The sequence below is a fragment of the Salvelinus fontinalis genome, chromosome 16, assembly GCF_029448725.1.
Source record: "Salvelinus fontinalis isolate EN_2023a chromosome 16, ASM2944872v1, whole genome shotgun sequence".
Taxonomy (NCBI): Eukaryota; Metazoa; Chordata; class Actinopteri; order Salmoniformes; family Salmonidae; genus Salvelinus; species Salvelinus fontinalis.
This window is the reverse complement of record NC_074680.1, coordinates 42,295,679-42,321,837: the sequence shown is the minus strand read 5'-3', so window position 1 is coordinate 42,321,837 and position 26,159 is coordinate 42,295,679. Positions and strand designations below refer to the sequence as shown.

At 46.8% G+C, this 26,159-nt stretch overlaps 1 protein-coding gene across 1 annotated transcript in view; it reads left to right on the top strand.

The window, feature by feature from the left end:
- LOC129813206 (neurexin-3a-like) overlaps window positions 1-26,159 on the top strand; it is a 789,442-nt gene that overhangs the window by 685,875 nt on the left and 77,408 nt on the right. The window contains exons 22-23 of the mRNA XM_055865477.1: window positions 21,389-21,478; window positions 23,450-23,757. Coding sequence (XP_055721452.1) covers window positions 21,389-21,478; window positions 23,450-23,757 — 398 coding nt within the window. The remainder of the gene's footprint in view (window positions 1-21,388; window positions 21,479-23,449; window positions 23,758-26,159) is intronic.

The following is a 26,159-nucleotide window of genomic DNA, read 5'->3' as shown; positions in this document are numbered from 1 at the left end:
CAATGGATGTCCTGACACTAGATGGGCTGACACTAGATGGGCTGACACTAGATGGGCTGACACTAGATGGGCAGACACTAGATGGGCTGACACTGTATGTCCTGACACTAGATGGGCTGACACTAGATGGGCTGACACTAGATGGGCTGACACTAGATGGGCTGACACTAGATGGGCTGACACTAGATGGGCTGAAACTACTACTGTACAAGGCTTAGGGTAGTGACTTTGTAAGAACGTCTCTGGATAAGAGTCTGCTAAATGATAATAATGTAAAGTGTTTGCTACATGGGAGGACCTAGATTCTCTGGGTTCATTTGCAGTTTGAAAAAGGTCTAGGATATGAGAAGAGGTGATAGTTGGGTTAGAGACTGGTTGATCTTATCAGATGTTTAAGGGAACGAGACCCAGCAAATTGTTTCTAACATGGTTATACTTTCTTTCAAATTACAGACAGAAAAGTGTTGAATCGTTATCTATAAGTCTATGCCAGCAGGTGTATCGCACTGGTCATCCCCAAAGCCAACACATCCTTTGGCCGCCTTTCCTTCCAGTTCTCTGCTGCCAATGACTGGAACGAACTGCAAAAATCTTTGAAGCTGGAGATTTATATTTCCCTCACTAACTTTAAACATCAGCGATCTGAGCAGCTTACCGATCGCTGTAGCTGTACAATCCCATCTGTAAATAGCCCAACCAATCTAACTACCTCATCCTGATATTGTTTTTATTTCATTTTCTGCTCTTTTGCACAATAGTATTTTTACTTGCACATCACCATCTGCTCATCTATCACTCCAGTGTTAATCTGCTAAATTGCAATTACTTAGCTACCATGGTCTATTTATTGCCTACCTCCTCACGCCATTTGCACACACTGTATATATACTTTTTTTTCTATTGTGCTATTGACTGTACGCTTGTTGATTCCATGTGTTGTTGTTTGTGTCGCACTGCTTTGCTTTATTAGGCCAGGTCGCAGTTGTAAATGAGAACTTGTTCTCAACTAGCTTACCTAGTTAAATAAAGGTGAAATAAAAAATGTAATAAAAAAATTATTCCGCTGTCCTAAAATGTTTCCCGTGAACTTCGAGTGACCAACCTAATCTGACATAAGGTCCGGTATCCATTTTAGGACACCCTCAGTCTCAAGCATCAAACCTCTCTGTTAAAGTTCAGTGCTTAATGTCACTGTTTATCCCATACTTCCAAAGGATGCTTGGTCTTTGTTTTCCCTGGTGTTTTTAAGGTAGACATTTAATGCCTCTCTGACATAAACAGCCGTTTACAGCCATCTACAGTAGCAGACTGTAAACGTTCAACTTTTTCATGTGCCGCTTTGGGGACTATAAAGCGTATTCAATCTAAAGACGGGTAAATGGACCAAGGTGTTCAGCGGTAACGGCGACAAACATCTGTGCTTTATATTTTCTTAATGCTTGCAGGTATTAATCCTTAATGTATCCTTGGCAGCGCTATCACAAACTCTGTGATTGCCTAGCTATTACGGCTGACCTCTCAACCGTTTACCAGGGGAGGGAAGGGCACATACTACTACTTATTTCACCAGAGGCTCTAGGCTTTAGAAAGTAGAGGGAATTAAGGGTCCGAAGCGCCAAATGAAACGTGTAATATAAAGCTAGAATACAAAACTTTTACGCACCAATGTTTTCGTTAGCAAGCTGCTTCTAGTAGGTTGGTACAGGATGTGAGTGTACCCTCCATGAATACTAGTTGTTTACAAATGTCTAGAAGGATCATCACTTATCATAACTTGTTGTTCTAAATGATGTCATAGTTATCGACATGGACGTTGACTCAATAGAACAGGATTATATTTTACTTGATGTAAACTCCTACATAGTGTACGTACAATTTGTCTATGGCTGGCTTTGAAAGACTCTGATCTCTCCACCGTGTCAGTGGTCTCAGATGGAAGGTAAGGGATTAACTGACACCTGCTGACCCATGCGTAAAAAGGGGCACTATTGCTCACGACCTTCATTACTGTTTGGGCCGGGAGCCATTCTCAGATGACGAGCGCTTTTCCAGGAGTATTCAGGAACACTGCCAAGATTCTGATTGAGACCAAGCTGAATGCAGTGTGTCTGTCCACTCAGCCTTACTCTCATAGGCCATCTGTTAGGGTCCATTTAAAAAAATACTTCTCTCTTTCTTTCTTATTTTCTCTCTCTCTCTGTCTCTCTCTCTCTCTGTCTCTCTGACTCTCTCTCTCTTTCGCACTCTCACACTTTCTCTCTGTCTCTCTCACTCTCTCACTCTGGCTCTCTTCTCTCTGGCTCTCTGTCTCTCTGGCTCTCTTCTCTCTGGCTCTCTGTCTCTCTCTCTCTGGCTCTCTGTCTCTGTCTCTCTGGCTCTCTCGCTCTCTCTCTTGCGCTCTCTCTCTCTCTCTCTCTCTCTTGCTCTCTCTCTTTCTCTTCTCTCTCATTTCTATTTCTCACTCACAAATACAGTTGTGTGTTCGTGTAACAATGTGAAAAGGCTGAGTTTTTGCACATCATCAGAACAACAGCAGTGGAGGTGAGAATGACTAACACATTGCTATGGACGCCTTACCTGTAAACACAGGTGCCATCTAATTTACATATCTCAGCCAGAGGAGGTTAGGGTGACTCACTGATACCCAATCAGCTGACGCCAGAAAAGGGAGTGTGGCGTATCAAGAAACAGCATGATCATTACACAGGGTTACCTAAAATGTGCAGTTTTGTCACACAACACAATGCCACAAATGTCTCAAGTTTTGAGGGAGTGTTCAATTAGCATGCTGATTGCAGGAATGTCCACGAGCTGTTACCAGAGAATTGAATGTTCATTTCTCTACCATAAACCGCCTCCAATGTCGTTTTAGAGAATTTGGCAGTACGTCCAACCGCACAACCGCAGGCCACGTGTAACCATGCCAGCACAGGACCTCCATATCCGGCATCTTCACCTCTGGGAAAGTCTGAGACAGGCACTCGGACAGCTGATGAACCTGTGGGTTTGCACAAGCATTTGCCTGCTCCTCGTCCAAACTTGGGTCTTGGACCTGAATGCTGATCGGGATCGTAAACGACTTCAGTTGTCAGATTCTCAACTTCGATGGCCACTGGCACACTGGAGAAGTGTGCTCTTCACGGATGAGTAACGGTTTCAACTGTACCGGGCAGATGGCAGACAGCGTGTATGGCATTGTGTGGGCGACTGTCCCATGGGGTTGGGTAATGGTATGGAGCAGGCATAAACTACGAACAACGAACACACTTGCATTTTATCAATGGCAATTTGAATGCACAGAGATACTGTGACGAGACCCTGAGGCCCGTTGTTGTGCCATTCATCCGCCGCCATCACCTCATGTTTCAGCATGATAATGCACGGCCCAATGTCGCTATCATCTGTACACAATTCCTGGAAGCTAAAAATGTCCCAGTTATTCCATTGCCTGCATACTCGCCAGACAAGTCACCCACTGAGCATGTTTGGGATGCTCTGGATCGACGTGTACGACAGCATGCTCCAGTTCCCGCCAATATCCAGCAACTTCGTACAGCCATTGATGAGGAGTGGGACAACATTTTCACAGGCCACAATTAACAGTCTGATCAACTCTATGCTCGTGTGCTGCATGAGCCCAAAAAAACTGTCGGTATCTTGTGGTCACACCAGATACTGACTGGCTTTCTGATCCACGCCCCTGCCTTTTTTCAAGGTAAGATGCATATCTTCATTCCCAATCATGAGACATCCATATAGATCAGAGACTAATAACTGTATTTCAATTGAATGGTTTCCTTATACAAACTGTAACTCAGTAAAATCTTTGACATTTTTGCGTTTATATTTTTGATCAGGATTGAGTATCAGAGTAAAAGAGAGCTGGTGAGAAAGTGTGAAGGAGATAACAAAGAGTCAATGAGGACACCTTCAGACAGGGACAATGAGCACAGACAGGGACAATGAGGGCACCTTCAGTCAGGGACAATGAGGGCACCTTCAGACAGGGACAATGAGGACACCTTCAGACAGGGACAATGAGCACAGACAGGGACAATGAGGACACCTTCAGACAGGGACAACGAGGGCACCTTCAGTCAGGGACAATGAGGGCACCTTCAGTCAGGGACAATGAGGACACCTTCAGTCAGGGACAATGAGGACACCTTCAGACAGGGTCAATGAGGGCACCTTCAGTCAGGGACAATGAGGACAGACAGGGACAATGAGGACACCTTCAGACAGGGACAATGAGGACACCTTCAGTCAGGGACAATGAGGACACCTTCAGACAGGGACAATGAGGACACCTTCAGTCAGGGACAATGAGGACAGACAGGGACAATGAGGACACCTTCAGACAGGGACAATGAGGACAGACAGGGACAATGAGGACACCTTCAGACAGGGACAATGAGGACACCTTCAGACAGGGACAATGAGCACAGACAGGGACAATGAGGACACCTTCAGACAGGGACAATGAGGACACCTTCAGTCAGGGACAATGAGGACACCTTCAGACAGGGACAATGAGGACACCTTCAGACAGGGACAAAGCTCTGGAAAAAACACAGAGAAAGACCCGAGTTGACCATAGACATAGCAACAAATAAAAAAAATGAATCCAATTAGACAGCCATAGATACAACTAAGTCAATTCCCATGTGTGTTCATGAATACTGTCTGAATGTTGGAAATCCGTGGAAAGTATAGCTCCCGGTTTGGAGTTGACATTTTAGCATCTCTTTGAGTAAGACTGTGTATTTTGCCAACAGTAAACTTCAGTTGAAACGTAAATGTGTATACTCGTATATATTCGGTGTAATATTATTTCTTAAAGGACATACTGTACATGGCCTTTGTGAGGCCAGTGTCATGCAGACTAGGCTGTGTAATGCATGGTGATGTCTCTATGTTGGCCTCGGCCTCTCCTTCAGGCCTCAGTAGCCAGCGGCAGCGGGGAAGATGGTTGACAATTACCTCTGCCATTGGGCTGTTCTGTCCTGTTACCCGGGTTACGGTGGCCAGGGTCCCTGTGTGTGGCAGTCAAATCACTGGATAATGTTGGTGGCGTCGGGGCACCTGCTGGGACGGCATGTGGTGAACAATTTCTCTAGAACATTCTGCTGCCTGCTCTTAATGGAAAAGACACGGACAGGCTCATCTCTGACCTTATGGATACTTGCATTCCAATTTGAGAATGTTTTTTTTGGGACTTTCGTCTCGCTTTTCTCATCTGCTCTTGTTATCACATGAAATTTGGAGATAGAAAGGATTGTCAGCAGTGTGAACACAGGTAGTCTTTGGACAATCTAGAAAGATGCCGGATTTACCTCGTTGTTAGCTCATGATTTATCCTGTTTGGTTGTTGTTCAGTAGTTTTGTTTGGTGTTGTATTATTGTTGTGTCACAATACTGATTGAATTATGGTTCATTGTGGAGCTTAGAATGACCATCTGTTCTGAGGTTGTGTTGTTGTGTCCGTAGTGTTGTTGTGTTGTTGTGTCCGTAGTGTTGTTGTGTTGTTATGTTGTTGTGTCCGTAGTGTTGTTGTGTTGTTGTGTTGTTGTGTTGTTGTGTCCGTAGTGTTGTTATGTTGTTGTGTCCGTAGTGTTGTTGTGTCCGTAGTGTTGTTGCGCCCGTAGTGGTGTTGTTGTGTTATGTTGTTGTGTCCGTAGTGTTGTTGTGTTGTTGTGTTGTTGTATCCGTAGTGTTGTTGTGTTGTTGTGTTGTTGTGTCCGTAGTGTTGTTGTGTTGTTGTGTTGTTGTGTCCGTAGTGTTGTTGTGTTGTTGTGTTGTTGTGTCCGTAGTGTTGTTGTGTCCGTAGTGTTGTTGTGTTATTGTGTTGTTGTATTGTTGTGTCCGTAGTGTTGTTGTGTCCGTAGTGTTGTTGTGTTGTTGTGTTGTTGTGTTGTTGTGTCCGTAGTGTTGTTGTGTTGTTGTGTTGTTATGTTGTTGTGTCCGTAGTGTTGTTGTGTTGTTGTGTCCGTAGTGTTGTTGTGTTGTTGTGTCCGTAGTGTTGTTGTGTCCGTAGTGTCGTTGTGTTGTTGTGTCCGTAGTGTTGTTGTGTTGTTGTGTTGTTATGTCCGTAGTGTTGTTGTGTTGTTGTGTCCATAGTGTTGTTGTGTCCGTAGTGTCGTTGTGTTGTTGTGTCCGTAGTGTTGTTGTGTTGTAGTGTTGTTGTGTTGTTGTGTTGTTGTGTCCGTAGTGGTGTTGTGTTGTTGTGTCCGTAGTGTTGTTGTGTCCGTAGTGTTGTTGTGTTGTTGTGTCCGTAGTGGTGTTGTGTTGTTGTGTTGTAGTGTTGTTGTGTCCGTAGTGGTGTTGTTGTGTTATTGTGTTGTTGTGTCCGTAGTGGTGTTGTGTTGTTGTGTTGTAGTGTTGTTGTGTCCGTAGTGGTGTTGTTGTGTTATTGTGTTGTAGTGTTGTTGTGTCCGTAGTGTTGTTGTGTTGTTGTGTTATTGTGTTGTTGTGTCCGTAGTGGTGTTGTGTTATTTTGTTGTAGTGTTGTTATGTCCGTGGTGTTGTTGTGTTGTTGTGTCCGTAGTGTTGTTGTGTTATTGTGTTGTAGTGTTGTTGTGTCCGTGGTGTTGTTGTGTTGTTGTGTCCGTAGTGTTGTTGTGTTGTTGTGTCCGTAGTGTTGTTGTGTTGTTGTGTCCGTAGTGGTGTTGTTGTGTTATTGTGTTGTAGTGTTGTTGTGTCCGTGGTGTTGTTGTGTTGTTGTGTCCGTAGTGTTGTTGTGTTGTTGTGTCCGTAGTGTTGTTGTGTCCGTAGTGTTGTTGTGTTGTTGTGTCCGTAGTGGTGTTGTTGTGTTATTGTGTTGTAGTGTTGTTGTGTCCGTGGTGTTGTTGTGTTGTTGTGTCCGTAGTGTTGTTGTGTTGTTGTGTCCGTAGTGTTGTTGTGTCCGTAGTGTTGTTGTGTTGTTGTGTTGTTGTGTCCGTAGTGTTGTTGTGTTGTTGTGTCCGTAGTGTTGTTGTGTCCGTAGTGTTGTTGTGTTATTGTGTTGTTGTGTCCGTAGTGGTGTTGTGTTGTTGTGTTGTAGTGTTGTTGTGTCCGTAGTGGTGTTGTTGTGTTATTGTGTTGTAGTGTTGTTGTGTCAGTAGTGTTGTTGTGTCCGTAGTGTTGTTGTGTTGTTGTGTTATTGTGTTGTTGTGTCCGTAGTGGTGTTGTGTTATTGTGTTGTAGTGTTGTTGTGTCCGTGGTGTTGTTGTGTTGTTGTGTCCGTAGTGTTGTTGTGTTATTGTGTTGTAGTGTTGTTGTGTCCGTGGTGTTGTTGTGTTGTTGTGTCCGTAGTGTTGTTGTGTTGTTGTGTCCGTAGTGTTGTTGTGTCCGTAGTGTTGTTGTGTTGTTGTGTCCGTAGTGGTGTTGTTGTGTTATTGTGTTGTAGTGTTGTTGTGTCCGTGGTGTTGTTGTGTCCGTAGTGTTGTTGTGTTGTTGTGTCCGTAGTGTTGTTGTGTCCGTAGTGTTGTGGTGTTGTTGTGTTGTTGTGTCCGTAGTGTTGTTGTGTTGTTGTGTCCGTAGTGTTGTTGTGTCCGTAGTGTTGTTGTGTTGTTGTGTCCGTAGTGTTGTTGTGTTGTTGTGTCCGCAGTGTTGTTGTGTCCGTAGTGTTGTTGTGTTGTTGTGTCCGTAGTGTTGTTGTGTCCGTAGTGTTGTTGTGTTGTTGTGTCCGTAGTGTTGTTGTGTCCGTAGTGTTGTTGTGTTGTTGTGTCCATAGTGTTGTTGTGTTGTTGTGTTGTTGTGTCCGCAGTGTTGTTGTGTTGTTGTGTCCGTAGTGTTGTTGTGTTGTTGTGTCCGTAGTGTTGTTGCGTCCGTAGTGTTGTTGTGTTGTTGTGTTGTTGTGTTGTTGTGTCCGCAGTGTTGTTGTGTTGTTGTGTCCGTAGTGTTGTTGTGTCCGTAGTGTTGTTGTGTTGTTGTGTCCGTAGTGTTGTTGTGTTGTTGTGTTGTTGTGTCCGTAGTGTTGTTGTGTTGTTGTGTCCGTAGTGTTGTTGTGTTGTTGTGTCCGTAGTGTTGTAGTGTTGTTGTGTCCGTAGTGTTGTTGTGTTGTTGTGTCCATAGTGTTGTTGTGTCCGTAGTGTTGTTGTGTTGTTGTGTCCGTAGTGTTGTTGTGTTGTTGTGTTGTTGTGTTGTTGTGTTGTTGTGTCCGTAGTGTTGTTGTTGTGTTGTTGTGTCAAGAGTGTTGTTGTGTTGTTGTGTTGTAGTGTTGTTGTGTTGTTGTGTCCGTTGTGTTGTTGTGTCCGTAGTGTTGTTGTGTTGTTGTGTCCGTAGTGTTGTTGTGTTGTTGTGTTGTTGTGTCCGTAGTGTTGTTGTGTTGTAGTGTTGTTGTGTCCGTAGTGTTGTTGTGTTGTTGTGTTGTTGTGTCCGTAGTGTTGTTGTGTTGTTGTGTCCGTAGTGTTGTTGTGTCCGTAGTGTTGTTGTGTTGTTGTGTCCGTAGTGTTGTTGTGTTGTTGTGTCCATAGTGTTGTTGTGTTGTTGTGTCCCTAGTGTTGTTGTGTCCGTAGTGTTGTTGTGTCCGTAGTGTTGTTGTTGTGTTGTTGTGTCCGTAGTGTTGTTGTGTTGTTGTGTTGTTGTGTCCGTAGTGTTGTTGTGTCCGTAGTGCTGTTGTGTTGTTGTGTCCGTAGTGTTGTTGTGTTGTTGTGTCCGTAGTGTTGTTGTGTCCGTAGTGTTGTTGTGTCCGTAGTGCTGTTGTGTTGTTGTGTCCGTAGTGTTGTTGTGTTGTTGTGTCCGTAGTGTTGTTGTGTCCGTTGTGTTGTTGTGTTGTAGTGTTGTTGTGTTGTTGTGTCCGTAGTGTTGTTGTGTCCGTAGTGTTGTTGTGTCCGTAGTGTTGTTGTGTTGTTGTGTTGTTGTGTTGTTGTGTTGTTGTGTTGTTGTGTCCGTAGTGTTGTTGTGTCCATAGTGTTGTTGTGTCCGTAGTGCTGTAGTGTTGTTGTGTCCGTAGTGTTGTTATGTTGTTGTGTTGTTGTGTCCGTAGTGTTGTTGTGTTGTTGTGTCCGTAGTGTTGTTGTGTTGTTGTGTCCGTAGTGTTGTTGTTGTGTTGTTGTGTTGTTGTGTTGTTGTGTTGTTGTGTCCGTAGTGTTGTTGTTGTGTTGTTGTGTTGTTGTGTTGTTGTGTTGTAGTGTTGTTGTGTTGTTGTGTCCGTAGTGTTGTTGTGTTGTTGTGTCCGTAGTGTTGTTGTGTTGTTGTGTCCGTAGTGTTGTTGTGTCCGTAGTGTTGTAGTGTTGTTGTGTTGTTGTGTCCGTTGTGTTGTTGTGTTGTTGTGTCCGTAGTTTTGTTGTGTTGTTGTGTTGTTGTTGTGTCCGTAGTGTTGTTGTGTTGTTGTGTCCGTAGTGTTGTTGTGTTGTTGTGTCCGTAGTGTTGTTGTGTTGTTGTGTCCGTAGTGTTGTTGTGTTGTTGTGTCCGTAGTGTTGTTGTGTTGTTGTGTTGTTGTGTCCGTAGTGTTGTAGTGTCCGTAGTGTTGTAGTGTTGTTGTGTTGTTGTGTCCGTAGTGTTGTTGTGTCCGTAGTGTTGTAGTGTTGTTGTGTCCGTTGTGTTGTTGTGTCCGTAGTGTTGTTGTGTTGTTGTGTCCGTAGTGTTGTTGTGTTGTTGTGTTGATGTGTCCGTAGTGTTGTTGTGTTGTAGTGTTGTTGTGTCCGTAGTGTTGTTGTGTTGTTGTGTTGTTGTGTCCGTAGTGTTGTTGTGTCCGTAGTGTTGTTGTGTTGTTGTGTCCGTAGTGTTGTTGTGTTGTTGTGTCCGTAGTGTTGTTGTGTTGTTGTGTCCGTAGTGTTGTTGTGTCCGTAGTGTTGTTGTGTCCGTAGTGTTGTTGTTGTGTTGTTGTGTCCGTAGAGTTGTAGTGTTGTTGTGTCGTTGTGTTGTAGTGTTGTTGTGTTGTTGTGTTGTTGTGTTGTTTTGTCCGTAGTGTTGTTGTGTTGTTGTGTTGTTGTGTCCGTAGTGTTGTTGTGTCCGTAGTGCTGTTGTGTTGTTGTGTCCGTAGTGTTGTTGTGTTGTTGTGTCCGTAGTGTTGTTGTGTCCGTAGTGTTGTTGTGTCCGTAGTGTTGTTGTGTTGTTGTGTTGTAGTGTTGTTGTGTTGTTGTGTTGTTGTGTTGTTGTGTCCGTAGTGTTGTTGTGTTGTTGTGTCCATAGTGTTGTTGTGTTCGTAGTGTTGTAGTGTTGTTGTGTCCGTAGTGTTGTTATGTTGTTGTGTTGTTGTGTCCGTAGTGTTGTTGTGTTGTTGTGTCCGTAGTGTTGTTGTGTTGTTGTGTCCGTAGTGTTGTTGTTGTGTTGTTGTGTTGTTGTGTTGTTGTGTTGTTGTGTCCGTAGTGTTGTTGTTGTGTTGTTGTGTTGTTGTGTTGTAGTGTTGTTGTGTTGTTGTGTCCGTAGTGTTGTTGTGTTGTTGTGTCCGTAGTGTTGTTGTGTCCGTAGTGTTGTTGTGTCCGTAGTGTTGTAGTGTTGTTGTGTTGTTGTGTCCGTAGTGCTGTTGTGTTGTTGTGTCCGTAGTGTTGTTGTGTTGTTGTGTCCGTAGTTTTGTTGTGTTGTTGTGTTGTTGTTGTGTCCGTAGTGTTGTTGTGTTGTTGTGTCCGTAGTGTTGTTGTGTTGTTGTGTCCGTAGTGTTGTTGTGTTGTTGTGTCCGTAGTGTTGTTGTGTTGTTGTGTCCGTAGTGTTGTTGTGTTGTTGTGTTGTTGTGTCCGTAGTGTTGTAGTGTCCGTAGTGTTGTAGTGTTGTTGTGTTGTTGTGTCCGTATTGTTGTTGTGTCCGTAGTGTTGTAGTTTTGTTGTGTTGTTGTGTTGTTGTGTCCGTAGTGTTGTTGTGTTGTTGTGTCCGTAGTGCTGTTGTGTTGTTGTGTCCGTAGTGTTGTTGTGTTGTTGTGTTGTTGTGTCCGTAGTGTTGTTGTGTTGTTGTGTCCGTAGTGTTGTTGTGTTGTTGTGTTGTTGTGTCCGTAGTGTTGTTGTGTTGTTGTGTCCGTAGTGTTGTTGTGTTGTTGTGTCCGTAGTGTTGTTGTGTCCGTAGTGTTGTTGCGTCCGTAGTGTTGTTGTGTCCGTAGTGTTGTTGTGTTATTGTGTCCGTAGTGTTGTTGTGTCCGTAGTGTTGTTGTGTTGTTGTGTTGTAGTGTTGTTGTGTTGTTGTGTCCGTAGTGTTGTTGTGTCCGTAGTGTTGTTGTGTCCGTAGTGTTGTTGTGTTGTTGTGTCCGTAGTGTTGTTGTGTCCGTAGTGTTGTTGTGTCCGTAGTGGTGTTGTGTTGTTTTGTCCGTAGTGTTGTTGTGTCCGTAGTGTTGTTGTGTTGTTGTGTCCGTAGTGTTGTTGTGTTGTTGTGTTGTTGTGTCCGTAGTGTTGTTGTGTTGTTGTGTCCGTAGTGTTGTTGTGTTGTTGTGTCCGTAGTGTTGTTGTGTTGTTGTGTCCGTAGTGTTGTTGTGTTGTTGTGTCCGTAGTGTTGTTGTGTCCGTAGTGTTGTTGTGTTGTTGTGTCCGTAGTGTTGTTGTGTCCGTAGTGTTGTTGTGTTGTTGTGTCCGTAGCGTTGCCGTTTTGTTGTGTTGTTGTGTCGTTGTGTCTGTAGCGCTGTTATGTCCATAGTTAAGTTTTGTTTTTGCATCTTTAACTTTTGGTTTTGTACACCAGCTTTAAACAGCTGAAAATACAATATTTTGGGTTCTGGAAAATGTATTTCACAATGGTTTAGATGCTACAATGATTCTCTACAAAATGACTGCTCAATTTATCACATAAACTGAAATTAGGCGAACAATGAGAATTTTAGAAACCAGGAAATTGAGGAGCTATTCCTGCATATTGCTTATTTAAACAGAAGAAACATTATACTCTGAAACAGCATTATACAAAAGTTATACAACATATGATCAGTTCAGCCCTCTAGTTTGTGATTCTGGGACTTCTATCTACATTTTGAAAATCTACTTCTCTCTTTCCATTCCCTTTCATGCGTATAAATCCCACAATATTCTGAGTCTCCCATTTAAATCCCGTATTTTTCTGAGTCTGACCTCTAATTCCCATATTTTTCAGAATCTGGATTCCAATTCCCAAATTTTTCAGAGTCTGGTATCATATTCACATATTATTCTGAGCCATTTTAAAGAGTTATCATTCGATTATTCTCATTCCTATTCTCCTAAAAGTGTCACGTGTGCTCGCTCTCCGGCCTCTAGGTCACCAGGCTGCTCGTTATGGCGCACACCTGTCTTCATCCGAAGAGGAGGAGCAGGGATTCGACCAAAACGCAGCGTTGTGAAATGACATGATTTTTAATGAACAAAACAGAAAACACGAACGAACACTTGATTAACTACAAAACAAATAAACGAAGTAGACAGACCTGAACGACGAACTCACATGAAACACGAAGAACGCATGAACAGGAACAGACTACATAAACCGAACAAACAAAACCGAAACAGTCCCATGTGGCTTAACATAACACAGACACAGGAGACAACCACCCACAAACAAACAGTGTGAAAACACCTACCTTAATATGACTCTCAATCAGAGGAAACGAAAACCACCTGCCTCTAATTGAGAGCCATATCAGGTCACCCTTAAACAAACATAGAAACACATAACATAGACTACCCACCCAAACTAACGCCCTGACTGTCAAACACATACAAAATAACAGAAAACCGGTCTGGGACGTGACATAACCCCCCCCTCAAGGTGCGTACTCCGAACGCACCACCAAAAGTCTAGGGGAGGGTCTGGGTGGGCATCTGACCACGGTGGTGGCTCAGGCTCTGGGCGAGGTCCCCACCCCACCATAGTCAATCCCAGCTTACGTCTCCCCCTTAGAATGACCACCCTCATTTTACACCCACTTAGTTTAAGGGGCAACACCAAGATAAAGGACAGCTCCGGGACAAGGTAGCTCAGGACAGAGAGGTAGCTCAGGACAGAGAGATAGCTCAGTACAGAGAGATAGCTCAGGACAGAGGGATAGCTCAGGATAGAGAGGTAGCTCAGGATAGAGGGGCAGCTCCGGACTGAAGGGCAGCTCCGGACAGAGAGACAGCTCTGGACTGAGGGGCAGTTCTGGATAAATAGCCGCTCTGGGCTGAGGGGCAGCTCATGACTGGCTGACGGCTATGGACGCTCATGGCTAGCTGACGGCTCTGGACGCTCATGGCTGGCTGGCGGCTCTGGCAGATCCTGTCTGTTTGGCGGCTCTGGCAGATCCTGTCTGGTTGGCGGCTCTGGCAGATCCTGTCTGGTTGGCGGCTCTGGCAGATCCTGTCTGGTTGGCGGCTCTGGCAGATCCTGTCTGGTTGGCGGCTCTGGCAGATCCTGTCTGGTTGGCAGCTCTTGCAGATCCTGTCTGGTTGGCGGCTCTGGCAGATCCTGACTGACGAATGGCTCTAGCGGCTCCTGACTGACTAACGGCTCTGACGGCTCGGGACAGACGGGCGGCTCTAATGGCTCGGGACAGACGGATGGCTCAGACGGCACTGGGCAGACGGATGGCTCAGACGGCACAGGGCAGACGGATGGCTCAGACGGCACTGGGCAGACGGATGGCTCAGACGGCACTGGGCAGACGGATGACTCAGACGGCACTGGGCAGACGGATGGCTCAGACGGCACTGGGGAGACGGATGGCTCTGGCCAGATGAGACGCACTGTAGGCCTGGTGCGTGGTACCGGAACTGGAGGTACCGGGCTAAGTACACGCACCTTCAGGCTAGTGCGGGTAACAACAACAGGGCACACTGGACTCTCAAAGCGCACTATAGGCCTGGTGCGTGTTACCGGAACTGGAGGTAGCGGGCTGAGGGCACGCACATCAGGGCGAGTGCGGGGAGAAGGAACAGTGCGTACAGGGCTCTGGAGACGCACAGGTGGCTTAGTGCGTGGTGCCGGAACTGGAGGCACTGGGCTGGAGACACGCACCATAGGGAGAGTGCGTGGAGGAGGAAGAGGGCTCTGGAAACGCACTGTAAGCCTGGTGCGTGGTGTAGGCACTGGTGGTACTGGGCTGGGGCGGGGAGGTGGCGCCGGAAATACCGGACCGTGCAGGCGTATTGGCTCCCTTGAGCACTGAGCCTGCCCAACCTTACCTGGCTGAATGCTCCCCGTTGCCCGACCAGTGCGGGGAGGTGGAATAACCCGCACCGGGCTATGTAGGCGAACCGGGGACACCATGCAAGGCTGGTGCCATCTATGCCGGCCGAGGAGACCTACTGGTGGCCAGATATGTAGGGCCGGCTTCATGACATCCGGCTCAATGCTCAATCTAGCCCTGCCAGTGCGGGGAGGTGGAATAACCCGCACCGGGCTATGCACATGTACAGGAGACACCTTGCGCTCTACTGCGTAACACGGTGTCTGGAGTCCCGCTCTCCACGGTTAGCCTGGGAAGTGGGCGCAGGTCTCCTACCTGCCCTTGGCCCACTACCTCTTGGCCCACTACCTCTTAGCCTCCCCCAATAATTTTTTGGGGTTTCTTCACGGGCTTCCGTGCTAGCTGCGTACCTTCATATCTCCGGTCTTGAGCTTGATTCTCCGGCTTCCAGCCACATCTCATTGCTGCCTCCTCATACCACCACTCCTGGGCTGTGGCTGCCTCCTTCCACTCACGAGAGCAGCGATATTCTCCAGTTTGCGCCCAGGGTCCCTTTCCGTCCAATATTTCCTCCCATGTCCACGAGTCCTGGTTCTTTTGTTGCGCTCTCCCACGCCGCTTGGTCTATTATGGTGGGTGGTTCTGTAACGGCTTTCCTCCTCCTCTTCATCCGAAGAGGAGGAGCAGGGATTCGACCAAAACGCAGCGTTGGGAAATGACATGATTTTTAATGAACAAAACAGAAAACACGAATGAACACTTGATTAACTACAAAACAAATAAACGACGTAGACAGACCTGAACGACGAACTCACATGAAACACGAAGAACGCATGAACAGGAACAGACTACATAAACCGAACAAACAAAACCGAAACAGTCCCATGTGGCATAACATAACACAGACACAGGAGACAACCACCCACAAACAAACAGTGTGAAAACACCTACCTTAATATGGCTCTCAATCAGAGGAAATGAAAACCACCTGCCTCTAATTGAGAGCCATATCAGGTCACCCTTTAAACCAACATAGAAACACATAACATAGACTACCCACCCAAACTCACGCCCTGACCGTCAAACACATACAAAATAACAGAAAACCAGTCAGGAACGTGACACTCTCTTTGGTTCTATTCACCAGGCGTAATTATTTCTGTTTCATGTCTGTGCGTTGTTAGAGGTTCTTGTTTGGTATCATGTTCTGTTTATTTTATTAATACACTCCCTGAACTTGCTTCCCGACTCTCAGCGCACATCATTACAAAAAAGCTCAGCTACATAATGTAGCACTTTAAACTTCATTTTCTTCCTTTCGGCTCAGAAGAACACTCATTTCTGGGTGTGTGCATGAGTGTGAATAGCTTCCCCCTCCTTATCACATGAAGAGGTGGTTCTGAGAGTACCGTCATCCTACATATATTTAGTGTATTCGAAGCAAACATTGGTACACTGATTGTCTTTGAACAAAGCAATTTTTACACTAATATTGGCCACAAATTGCCATTTTTCATTTCACAATAACGGGGGGATTCTGCTTTCTGAAAACAACATCCTGCAGTACCCGGTTAGCCTTGAACTTCATGGCTTTACAAAGAGGGGGCTGTGGTTCTCCCCTGGTGAACAGAACCAATGAGAGGAGGCAGCGTTTCTCCCTTGGTATACAGAGCCAATGAGAGGGGACTGTGGTTCTTCCCTGGTGAACAGAGCCAATGAGAGGAGGCAGCGTTTCTCCCTTGGTATACAGAGCCAATGAGAGGAGGCTGTGGTTCTCCCCTGGTGAACAGAGCCAATGAGAGGGGGCAGTGGTTCTCCCCTGGTGAACAGAGCCAATGAGAGGAGGCAGCATTTCTCCCTTGGTATACAGAGCCAATGAGAGGGGGCTGTGGTTCTCCCCTGGTGAACAGAGCCAATGAGAGGGGGCTGTTGTTCTCCCCTGGTGAACAGGGCCAATGAGAGGGAACAGGTGTTCTCCCCTGGTGAACAGAGCCAATGAGAGGGGACAGGTGTTCTCCCCTGGTGAACAGAGCCAATGAGAGGGGACAGGTGTTCTCCCCTGGTGAACAGAGCCAATGAGAGGGGACAGGTGTTCTCCCCTGGTGAACAGAGCCAATGGCTGTTTATTAGTTTCTGGGACAAAGGATTTTGATCACTTAATTATGACATTGTACCATGTCAGGGCTATAAGAAGCCAATTGTGAGAATAGAGAGTACATAGAAGGAACATCTGTTTCTACGTTTTAGGGTTCAGAGACAAGCATGGCTTTTGAGGACTAGATTACTGAATAAGACTGTCATGTAGCCAGTGTCAGCGTTGTTCCTGGCCAGGTCCTATAGTCAGGCAAATCTCCTGTCCCAATGACTAACTCTTATAGGAAACCTTTACAATGTTCCTTCCCTCCCTTTTAGGATTTTTCAGTATTCACCAGGAACCACTCGTTCTGTTCAGGTAGTACTAAAACAGACAAAGCACTCCAAACAGTGGTTCATTGCCTCTGACCATTTTCTTATCTGTGAGGTATAGCTAGAGAGATAGGGATCTACTGCCAGAGTCAGGCTTGTTGTGGTGAAGAGAGAAAAGCAAAAGAGAAGAAATACTCTGCGGCAAATTGCCTTGAAATAGCATCACCTCCTCCTAGCTTATCAGGAGTTGCATTCAGAAGCCACACTGCACCTCCTCCTAGCTTATCAGGAGCTGCATTCAGAAGCCACACTGCACCTCCTCCTAGCTTATCAGGAGCTGAATTCAGAAGCCACACTGCACCTCCTCCTAGCTTATCAGGAGCTGCATTCAGAAGCCACACTGCACCTCCTCCTATCTTATCAGGAGCTGCATTCAGAAGCCACACTGCACCTCCTCCTAGCTTATCAGGAGCTGAAATTCAGAAGCCACACTGCACCTCCTCCTAGCTCATCAGGAGCTGAAATTCAGAAGCCACACTGCACCTCCTCCTAGCTTATCAGGAGCTGCATTCAGAAGCCACACTGCACCTCCTCCTAGCTTATCAGGAGCTGAAATTCAGAAGCCACACTGCACCTCCTCCTAGCTTATCAGGAGCTGCATTCAGAAGCCACACTGCACCTCCTCCTAGCTTATCAGGAGCTGAAATTCAGAAGCCACACTGCACCTCCTCCTAGCTCATCAGGAGCTGAAATTCAGAAGCCACACTGCACCTCCTCCTAGCTTATCAGGAGTTGCATTCAGAAGCCACACTGCACCTCCTCCTAGCTTATCAGGAACTGAAATTCAGAAGCCACACTGCACCTCCTCCTAGCTTATCAGGAGCTGCATTCAGAAGCCACACTGCACCTCCTCCTAGCTTATCAGGAGCTGCATTCAGAAGCCACACTGCACCTCCTCCTAGCTTATCAGGAGCTGCATTCAGAAGCCACACTACACCTCCTCCTAGCTTATAAGGAGCTGAAATTCAGAAGCCACACTGCACCTCCTCCTAGCTTATCAGGAGCTGCATTCAGAAGCCACACTGCACCTCCTCCTAGCTTATCAGGAGCTGCATTCAGAAGCCACACTGCACCTCCTCCTAGCTTATCAGGAGCTGAAATTCAGAAGCCACACTGCACCTCCTCCTAGCTTATCAGGAGCTGAAATTCAGAAGCCACACTGCACCTCCTTCTAGCTTATCAGGAGCTGCATTCAGAAGCCACACTGCACCTCCTCCTAGCTTATCAGGAGCTGAAATTCAGAAGCCACACTGCACCTCCTCCTAGCTTATCAGGAGCTGCATTCAGAAGCCACACTGCACCTCCTCCTAGCTTATCAGGAGCTGAATTCAGAAGCCACACTGCACCTCCTCCTAGCTTATCAGGAGCTGCATTCAGAAGCCACACTGCACCTCCTCCTAGCTTATCAGGAGCTGCATTCAGAAGCAACACTGCACCTCCTCCTAGCTTATCAGGAGCTGCATTCAGAAGCCACACTGCACCTCCTCCTATCTTATCAGCAGCTGCATTCAGAAGCCACACTGCACCTCCTCCTAGCTTATCAGGAGCTGAAATTCAGAAGCCACACTGCACCTCCTCCTAGCTCATCAGGAGCTGAAATTCAGAAGCCACACTGCACCTCCTCCTAGCTTATCAGGAGCTGCATTCAGAAGCCACACTGCACCTCCTCCTAGCTTATCAGGAGCTGAAATTCAGAAGCCACACTGCACCTCCTCCTAGCTTATCAGGAGCTGCATTCAGAAGCCACACTGCACCTCCTCCTAGCTTATCAGGAGCTGAAATTCAGAAGCCACACTGCACCTCCTCCTAGCTCATCAGGAGCTGAAATTCAGAAGCCACACTGCACCTCCTCCTAGCTTATCAGGAGTTGCATTCAGAAGCCACACTGCACCTCCTCCTAGCTTATCAGGAACTGAAATTCAGAAGCCACACTGCACCTCCTCCTAGCTTATCAGGAGCTGCATTCAGAAGCCACACTGCACCTCCTCCTAGCTTATCAGGAGCTGCATTCAGAAGCCACACTGCACCTCCTCCTAGCTTATCAGGAGCTGCATTCAGAAGCCACACTACACCTCCTCCTAGCTTATAAGGAGCTGAAATTCAGAAGCCACACTGCACCTCCTCCTAGCTTATCAGGAGCTGCATTCAGAAGCCACACTGCACCTCCTCCTAGCTTATCAGGAGCTGCATTCAGAAGCCACACTGCACCTCCTCCTAGCTTATCAGGAGCTGAAATTCAGAAGCCACACTGCACCTCCTCCTAGCTTATCAGGAGCTGAAATTCAGAAGCCACACTGCACCTCCTTCTAGCTTATCAGGAGCTGCATTCAGAAGCCACACTGCACCTCCTCCTAGCTTATCAGGAGCTGAAATTCAGAAGCCACACTGCACCTCCTCCTAGCTTATCAGGAGCTGCATTCAGAAGCCACACTGCACCTCCTCCTAGCTTATCAGGAGCTGAATTCAGAAGCCACACTGCACCTCCTCCTAGCTTATCAGGAGCTGCATTCAGAAGCCACACTGCACCTCCTCCTAGCTTATCAGGAGCTGCATTCAGAAGCAACACTGCACCTCCTCCTAGCTTATCAGGAGCTGAAATTCAGAAGCCACACTGCACCTCCTCCTAGCTTATCAGGAGCTGCATTCAGAAGCCACACTGCACCTCCTCCTAGCTTATCAGGAGCTGCATTCAGAAGCCACACTGCACCTCCTCCTAGCTTATCAGGAGCTGAAATTCAGAAGCCACACTGCACCTCCTCCTAGCTTATCAGGAGCTGAAATTCAGAAGCCACACTGCACCTCCTTCTAGCTTATCAGGATCTGCATTCAGAAGCCACACTGCACCTCCTCCTACCTTATCAGGAGCTGCATTCAGAAGCCACACTGCACCTCCTCCTAGCTTATCAGGAGCTGCATGCAGAAGCCACACTGCACCTCCTCCTAGCTTATCAGGAGCTGCATTCAGAAGCCACACTGCGTGTTTGAGGACGATTGCATTTGCACAGGCCCATCCTGTTTCATGTGAATAAGGCTGTGCTTCGTCTGAGCCATCCTGTGATAGTCGCACCATCGCAGGTTTATTTTCCCTCTAGCTGTCTGCAACTGGCTCAACACACAATGGAGACGAGGGAAGGGAACGATACAGCCTGCCTCTCAGACCTGTTTCTCCCTTTTGTCTTGCAAACTGCATCAAGCCGGTGTCTCAGAACTTGACAAGTAGGGAGAATTGACCTATCAGGAGTGATCAGATTGGTTGACAGGTCTTGCGGCTTACGGCTCTGTTTGGGAGCCGATAAGGAGGAGTCACCGGTGGATCTCTGTGCCGGGGAAAATCTGCTCTGTTCTCGGGATCCGAGATGTCTTCGGTGTCCATTGGTAGGACGACAGCGGTGGTCCATGTTGAGACCTTGCTGCCTGACGCACTACAAAATGGTTCACAACATGGACGCTCCGCTGTCTCTGACAGAAAACCTGACAATACATAGAGAAAGTGAGAGAAAGGGAGAGAGAATGAGAAAGAGATGGAGAGAGAGACAGAGAAAGACCGGGGGAGCGGCTGTGTTTGGATAAGAAATACCTTGGGCCACCTTTATCTGCACAGAATAGGTGATGGGGTCTTCTCTAGGTGATGTTGTCGTCTCTAGGTGATGGGGTCATCTCTAGGTGATGGGGTCGTCTCTCGGTGATTGGGTCGTCTCTAGGTGTGGGATGAATACTGGTGTACCCTACAAGCCAAACACAATTACTGCTATCGAAAACCGAATCTCACGCCCCTATAAATCTCTACTGGGGGGCTGCGGGAAACGGAGGGATGGATGAAGGGATGGAGGGAGGGAAGGAGGGATGGATGGAAGGAGGGAGGGAGAGAGATAAGCCTTCCAGTATGAGCCGGGCATCTAATCCTGCGATTAAATAAGAGCGGTGCGGATTGCCAGATAAAGGACCTGGGCTGCCATTGTCTCCTGGAGATACTGAGGGTAAATCTTCCAGAATGAGGCTCCCATTTCAGCGGGCAGGGTAAAGAGCACGACAAACACAACACACACCCCCACAACACACACACAACACACAGCCAACACACATACACACACACACAACACACATACACACAACACACACCATTTCAGCGGGCAGGGTAAAGAGCATGACAAACACAAACACACACGCCCACAACACACCCTCACACAACACACACACAACACACAGCCAACACACATAAACACGACACACACCCCCAAACAACACAGACCCACCCACGCAACACACACACAACACAAATACACACGACACACACCCACACACGCCTACAACACACACCCACACCCCCACAACACACACCCACACACAGCTATCTACTGTCTCTATCCTTGCAGAAGTGTTGGTCTCAATTGGGGGCTGGAAAAGATAGGAAGATACAGGGCAGGACTTAAGACACAACCTGTTCCAAAGTGCACCTTAATGCCTATGGACTGGATGCTAATAATATGCAATGGTTGCATGGTGAATGTGCAGTGGAACTGTTCTGTGAGTTTCAAGATACTAGAATACCCTTCATCCTAAAAGTTGATTTTTATGGTGCCTCGGTTCTAAATGTGTTTGTCGATGTTTAAATTAATTGAATGCACAAATATAGAGGTGCTTCTGTCCCCTATGAACAAGATGTCATGAAATCCAGCAGAGCAGCAAATGACTTTTAATGTGTGTTATCACTTTGCTGATAACCCTTCAGCTATCTCATAAACAACACATTCATTCTAACCTGCTATTCAGTTTTTTTTAATACTTGCATGAAACGAAAAGTTTGAAGTGAACATGTGTTAAAACGTGTTAAAAAGCCAAATACAAACTGTTTATTAATGTTTAAAATGTTGTTTTTTTACAGCGACGACCGATAATGAACGTCTTGAAATTGCCACTAAGAAATTCCCGTTGAAATACGCCCGGCCAGTAGTGGATTGGCTACAGGAGAAAGGTAAACTTAACACAACTTTAAAATGATCATCTATTGAACTCAAAATGGAACTTTTTCTTTTTGTATTTTCCTGCTGAAATGTAGCTCATATTCCCACTTCAAAAAGAGGATTTTAACATGACCTAACATCTTTTGTCAAACTCCAACACACTTTTAAAAACACTCCATTCAGTTAAATGGACTGCTAATGAATATTACACAATAATATCGTATTTCAAATACTCTGAATCCTTCAAAAAATAAGATAATAATAAAAAATTAAAATAATAATGAAGTATCTCCTAATGTCACTTTAAAACATCCATTAATAAAACCTGAATGCCATTTCAAACAGAAGTAAAGGCATCTAATGCATGAATCACCATGCAGTCATACATCTAAAATATTGAGTCAGATAATAATAGTTTGAAGAACAATAATTTATGAATGTATTAATTCATTAACCAGAGTGCTATGTTAATACAATTGGAGAATTACTGCATGAATCTGGGGAAAATGATTTCCTAGCGGGTTAACAATTTACTCAATACCTTCTAGGTCGAGTTTTACCATTTGTCTTTTTAAACTTTAAGATTATGAAGATGTGTTAAGTGGGTGTTACTACTTAGATTTGGCATGTATATATCATTTCAGAAATTATTTGACTCATTTGAAGGTTCACAGCCCCTTGTGGTGTACTTCTTTTCTCCATCAGGTTCCTGCCCCTGATTAGCTCATTTTAACATCAGGATTCTGCCCCTGATTAGCTCATTTTAACATCAGGTTTCTGCCCCTGATTAGCCCATTTTAACATCAGGTTTCTGTCCCTGATTAGCTCATTTTAACATCCGGTTCCTGCCCCTGATTAGCCCATTTTAACATCCGGTTCCTGCCCCTGATTAGCTCATTTTAACATCCGGTTCCTGCCCCTGATTAGCTCATTTTAACATCAGGATTCTGCCCCTGATTAGCTCATTTTAACATCAGGTTCCTGCCTCTGATTAGCTCATTTTAACATCAGGTTCCTGACCCTGATTAGCTCATTTTAACATCAGGATTCTGACCCTGATTAGCTCATTTTAACATCAGGATTCTGACCCTGATTAGCCCATTTTAACATCAGGATTCTGACCCTGATTAGCTCATTTTAACACCAGGTTCCTGTCCCTTCTTTCTATCTTCAGCATTATTCCTTGTATACATCAGTTCCTACCCTTGTTTTCTAGCTTCAGCTAGCCTTAGCCTTTTAAACATAACCCATTCTTTGTCTTCATAGTTTTGGCAACAGCTCTAGCCTTTTTAGATACTGCTGATCAGACGCCGTCCCAAAGGGCCAGTTTGAGGAGACGGACATGAAGCTTTGACCTTTTCCTCTCCTTTTCTTTCCATCCCTCTCTCTTCCCCTTTCTCAGCCTTAGCTCACATCCCTGTCGCATAATTACAGATAACAACATTATGCCCTTTCTACAGTGATAGCCAGAAGCATTGACCCTGTATATGTTGGGTTAGCTTTCTGGATCCCAGGATACTTATAGCCTCCTCAGTTGACCTTTGTTCATAGTTTCACCATAAATGTTTTTTCCGACCCACCTCATCATGACCTTTTGATTGTCAAGGACTTTTAAGTACACATGGAAACATGTACTTACCGTACACACACACACACACACACACACGCACGCACGCACGCACGCACGCACGCACGCACGCACGCACGCACGCACGCACGCACGCACGCACGCACGCACGCACGCACGCACACACACACACACACACACACACACACACACACACACACACACACACACACACACACACACACACACACACACACACACACCGTAAAGTCACAAAGGTTCTATTTATTTTCTGACCTGACAACATCTCAACAACTGTTTAGACACTGAATGAAAAAGCAGGAACCTTATTTTGCTGCTCTGTCCGTTGTTATTCCTTGACGTGAATGACTATTTGTCTGGTTTCCTCCTCTAGGCCGGCAGCTTACCATATTCAATACCCAGGCCTTGGTGACCATCGGTGGCAGCGACCGCAGTCGGCCCTTCCAGGGACAGCTGTCCGGCCTCTACTACAATGGCCTGAAAGTCCTCAACATGGCCGCCGAGGGCAACCCCAACATCAAAATCAATGGCAGCGTCCGGTTGGTGGGTGACACGCCCTCCGTGGCCGGGTCGGCCCGCACTACCGCCCAGCCGCCCGAGTTATCCACCACCTTTATTGAGACCACCACCACCATGTCCACCACCACCACCCGCAAGCACCACTCCTCTCCCACCATACAGGTAGGGCTCAGGAATGGGGAGGAGAGGGGAGGGCAGTGGACGGGGAGGAGAGCGGAGGGGATAGGGACAGGGAGGAGGGGGGGAGAGGAGAGGGGAGGGTAGGGAGGGAGAGGAGAGGGGAGGGCAGTGGACGGGGAGGAGAGCGGAGGGGATAGGGACGGGTAGGAGGGGGGGGAAGAGAGGAGAGGGTAGGGAGGGAGAGGAGAGGGGAGGGCAGTGGACGGGGAGGAGAGGGGAGGGCAGTGGACGGGGAGGAGAGCGGAGGGGACAGGGACGGGTAGGAGGGGGGGAGAGGAGAGGAGAGGGTAGTGGACGGGGAGGAGACCGGAGGGGATAGGGACGGGTAGGAGGGGGGGAGAGGAGAGGAGAGGGTAGTGGACGGGGAGGAGACCGGAGGGGATAGGGACGGGTAGGAGGGGGGGAGAGGAGAGGGGAGGGCAGTGGACGGGGAGGAGACCGGAGGGGACAGGGACGGGTAGGGGGGGGGGGGGGGGGGGGGGGCAGTGGACGGGGGGGAGACCGGAGGGGATGGGACGGGTGGGGGGGGGGGGGGGTGGCAGTGGACGGGGAGGAGACCGGAGGGGATAGGGACAGGGAGGAGGGGGGTAAAGGGATGGGAGGAAAGGAGAGGGGAGGGTAGGGAGGGAGAGGAGAGGGGACGGGACGTGGAGGAGAGGAGAGGAGAAGGGAAGGCAGCGGATGGAACGGGGAGAAGAGGAGAGGGGAGGGTAGGGGAGGGTAGGGGAGGGGAGGGGGCGTGGAGGAGAGGGGAAGGCAGCGGATGGAACGGGGGGAAGAAGAGAGGGGAGGGCAGTGTTCCCCATACAATACATGTCCCCTGAACAGCTGTGTGTGGTGGACCGCGACAGCCCCATCTACTCCCTCTCTCTGGGACAGAAGCACGCTCAGAGGCCCTGTGGTCTAGATGGAGGAATTAGCCCTTCATCATCTCTGCCTGCTTAATAACCACCTAGCCCAGATACCATTTTTTTTAAAGCTTTTTTTATTCCACTAAATGAGGCCAGGGAAAGAGAACACTATAGAAACCCTGCCTGTCTGTCATACCTGTCAAACTCGCCCATCTGGCGCTACAGGACCAAAGGTTTCTATGTTTCAATTGGTTTTAACCCAGGTATCTATGTCTGTTCATAGTTAGTGTCACGCTAACCCAGGTCTCTATGTCTGTTCATAGTTACTGTCACGTTAACCCCGGTATCCATGTCTGTTCATAGTTAGTGTCACGCTAACCCTGGTATCTATGTCTGTTCATATTTAGTGTCACGCTAACCCAGGTATCTATGTCTGTTCATAGTTACTGTCACGCTAGCCCAGGTCTGTTGTCTATGTCTGTTCATAGTTACTGTCACACTAACCCATGTCTGCTGTCTATGTCTGTTCATAGTTACTGTCACACTAACACAGGTCTCTATGTCTGTTCATAGTTACTGTCATGCTAACCCAGTTCTCTATGTCTTCTCATAGTTACTGTCACACTAACACAGGTCTCTATGTCTGTTCATAGTTACTGTCACACTAACCCATGTCTGCTGTCTATGTCTGTTCATAGTTACTGTCACACTAACCAATGTCTGCTGTCTATGTCTGTTCATAGTTACTGTCACACTAACCCATGTCTGCTGTCTATGTCTGTTCATAGTTACTGTCACACTAACCCATGTCTGCTGTCTATGTCTGTTCATAGTTACTGTCACACTAGCACAGGTCTCTATGTCTGTTCATAGTTACTGTCATGCTAACACAGGTCTGTTGTCTATGTTTGTTCATAGTTACTTTCACACTAGCCCAGGTCTCTATGTCTGTTCATAGTTACTGTCACACTAGCCCAGGTCTCTATGTCTGTTCATAGTTACGCTCATGCTAACACAGGTCTGTTGTCTATGTTTGTTCATAGTTACTTTCACACTAGCCCAGGTCTCTATGTCTGTTCATAGTTACTGTCACACTAGCCCAGGTCTCTATGTCTGTTCATAGTTACTCTCATGCTAACACAGGTATCTATGTCTGTTCATAGTTAGTGTCACGCTAACACAGTTCTCTATGTCTTCTCATAGTTACTGTCATACTAACACAGGTCTCTATATATGTTCATAGTTACTGTCACACTAACCCAGGTCTCTATGTCTGTTCATAGTTAGTGTCACACTAACCCAGGTCTCTATGTCTGTTCATAGTTACTGTCACGCTAACACAGGTCTCTATGTCTGTTCATAGTTACTGTCACACTAACACAGGTCTCTATGTCTGTTCATAGTTACTCTCATGCTAACACAGGTCTGTTGTCTATGTTTGTTCATAGTTACTGTCACACTAGCCCAGGTTTCTATATCTGTTCATAGTTACGGTCACACTAACCCATGTCTGCTGTCTATGTCTGTTCATAG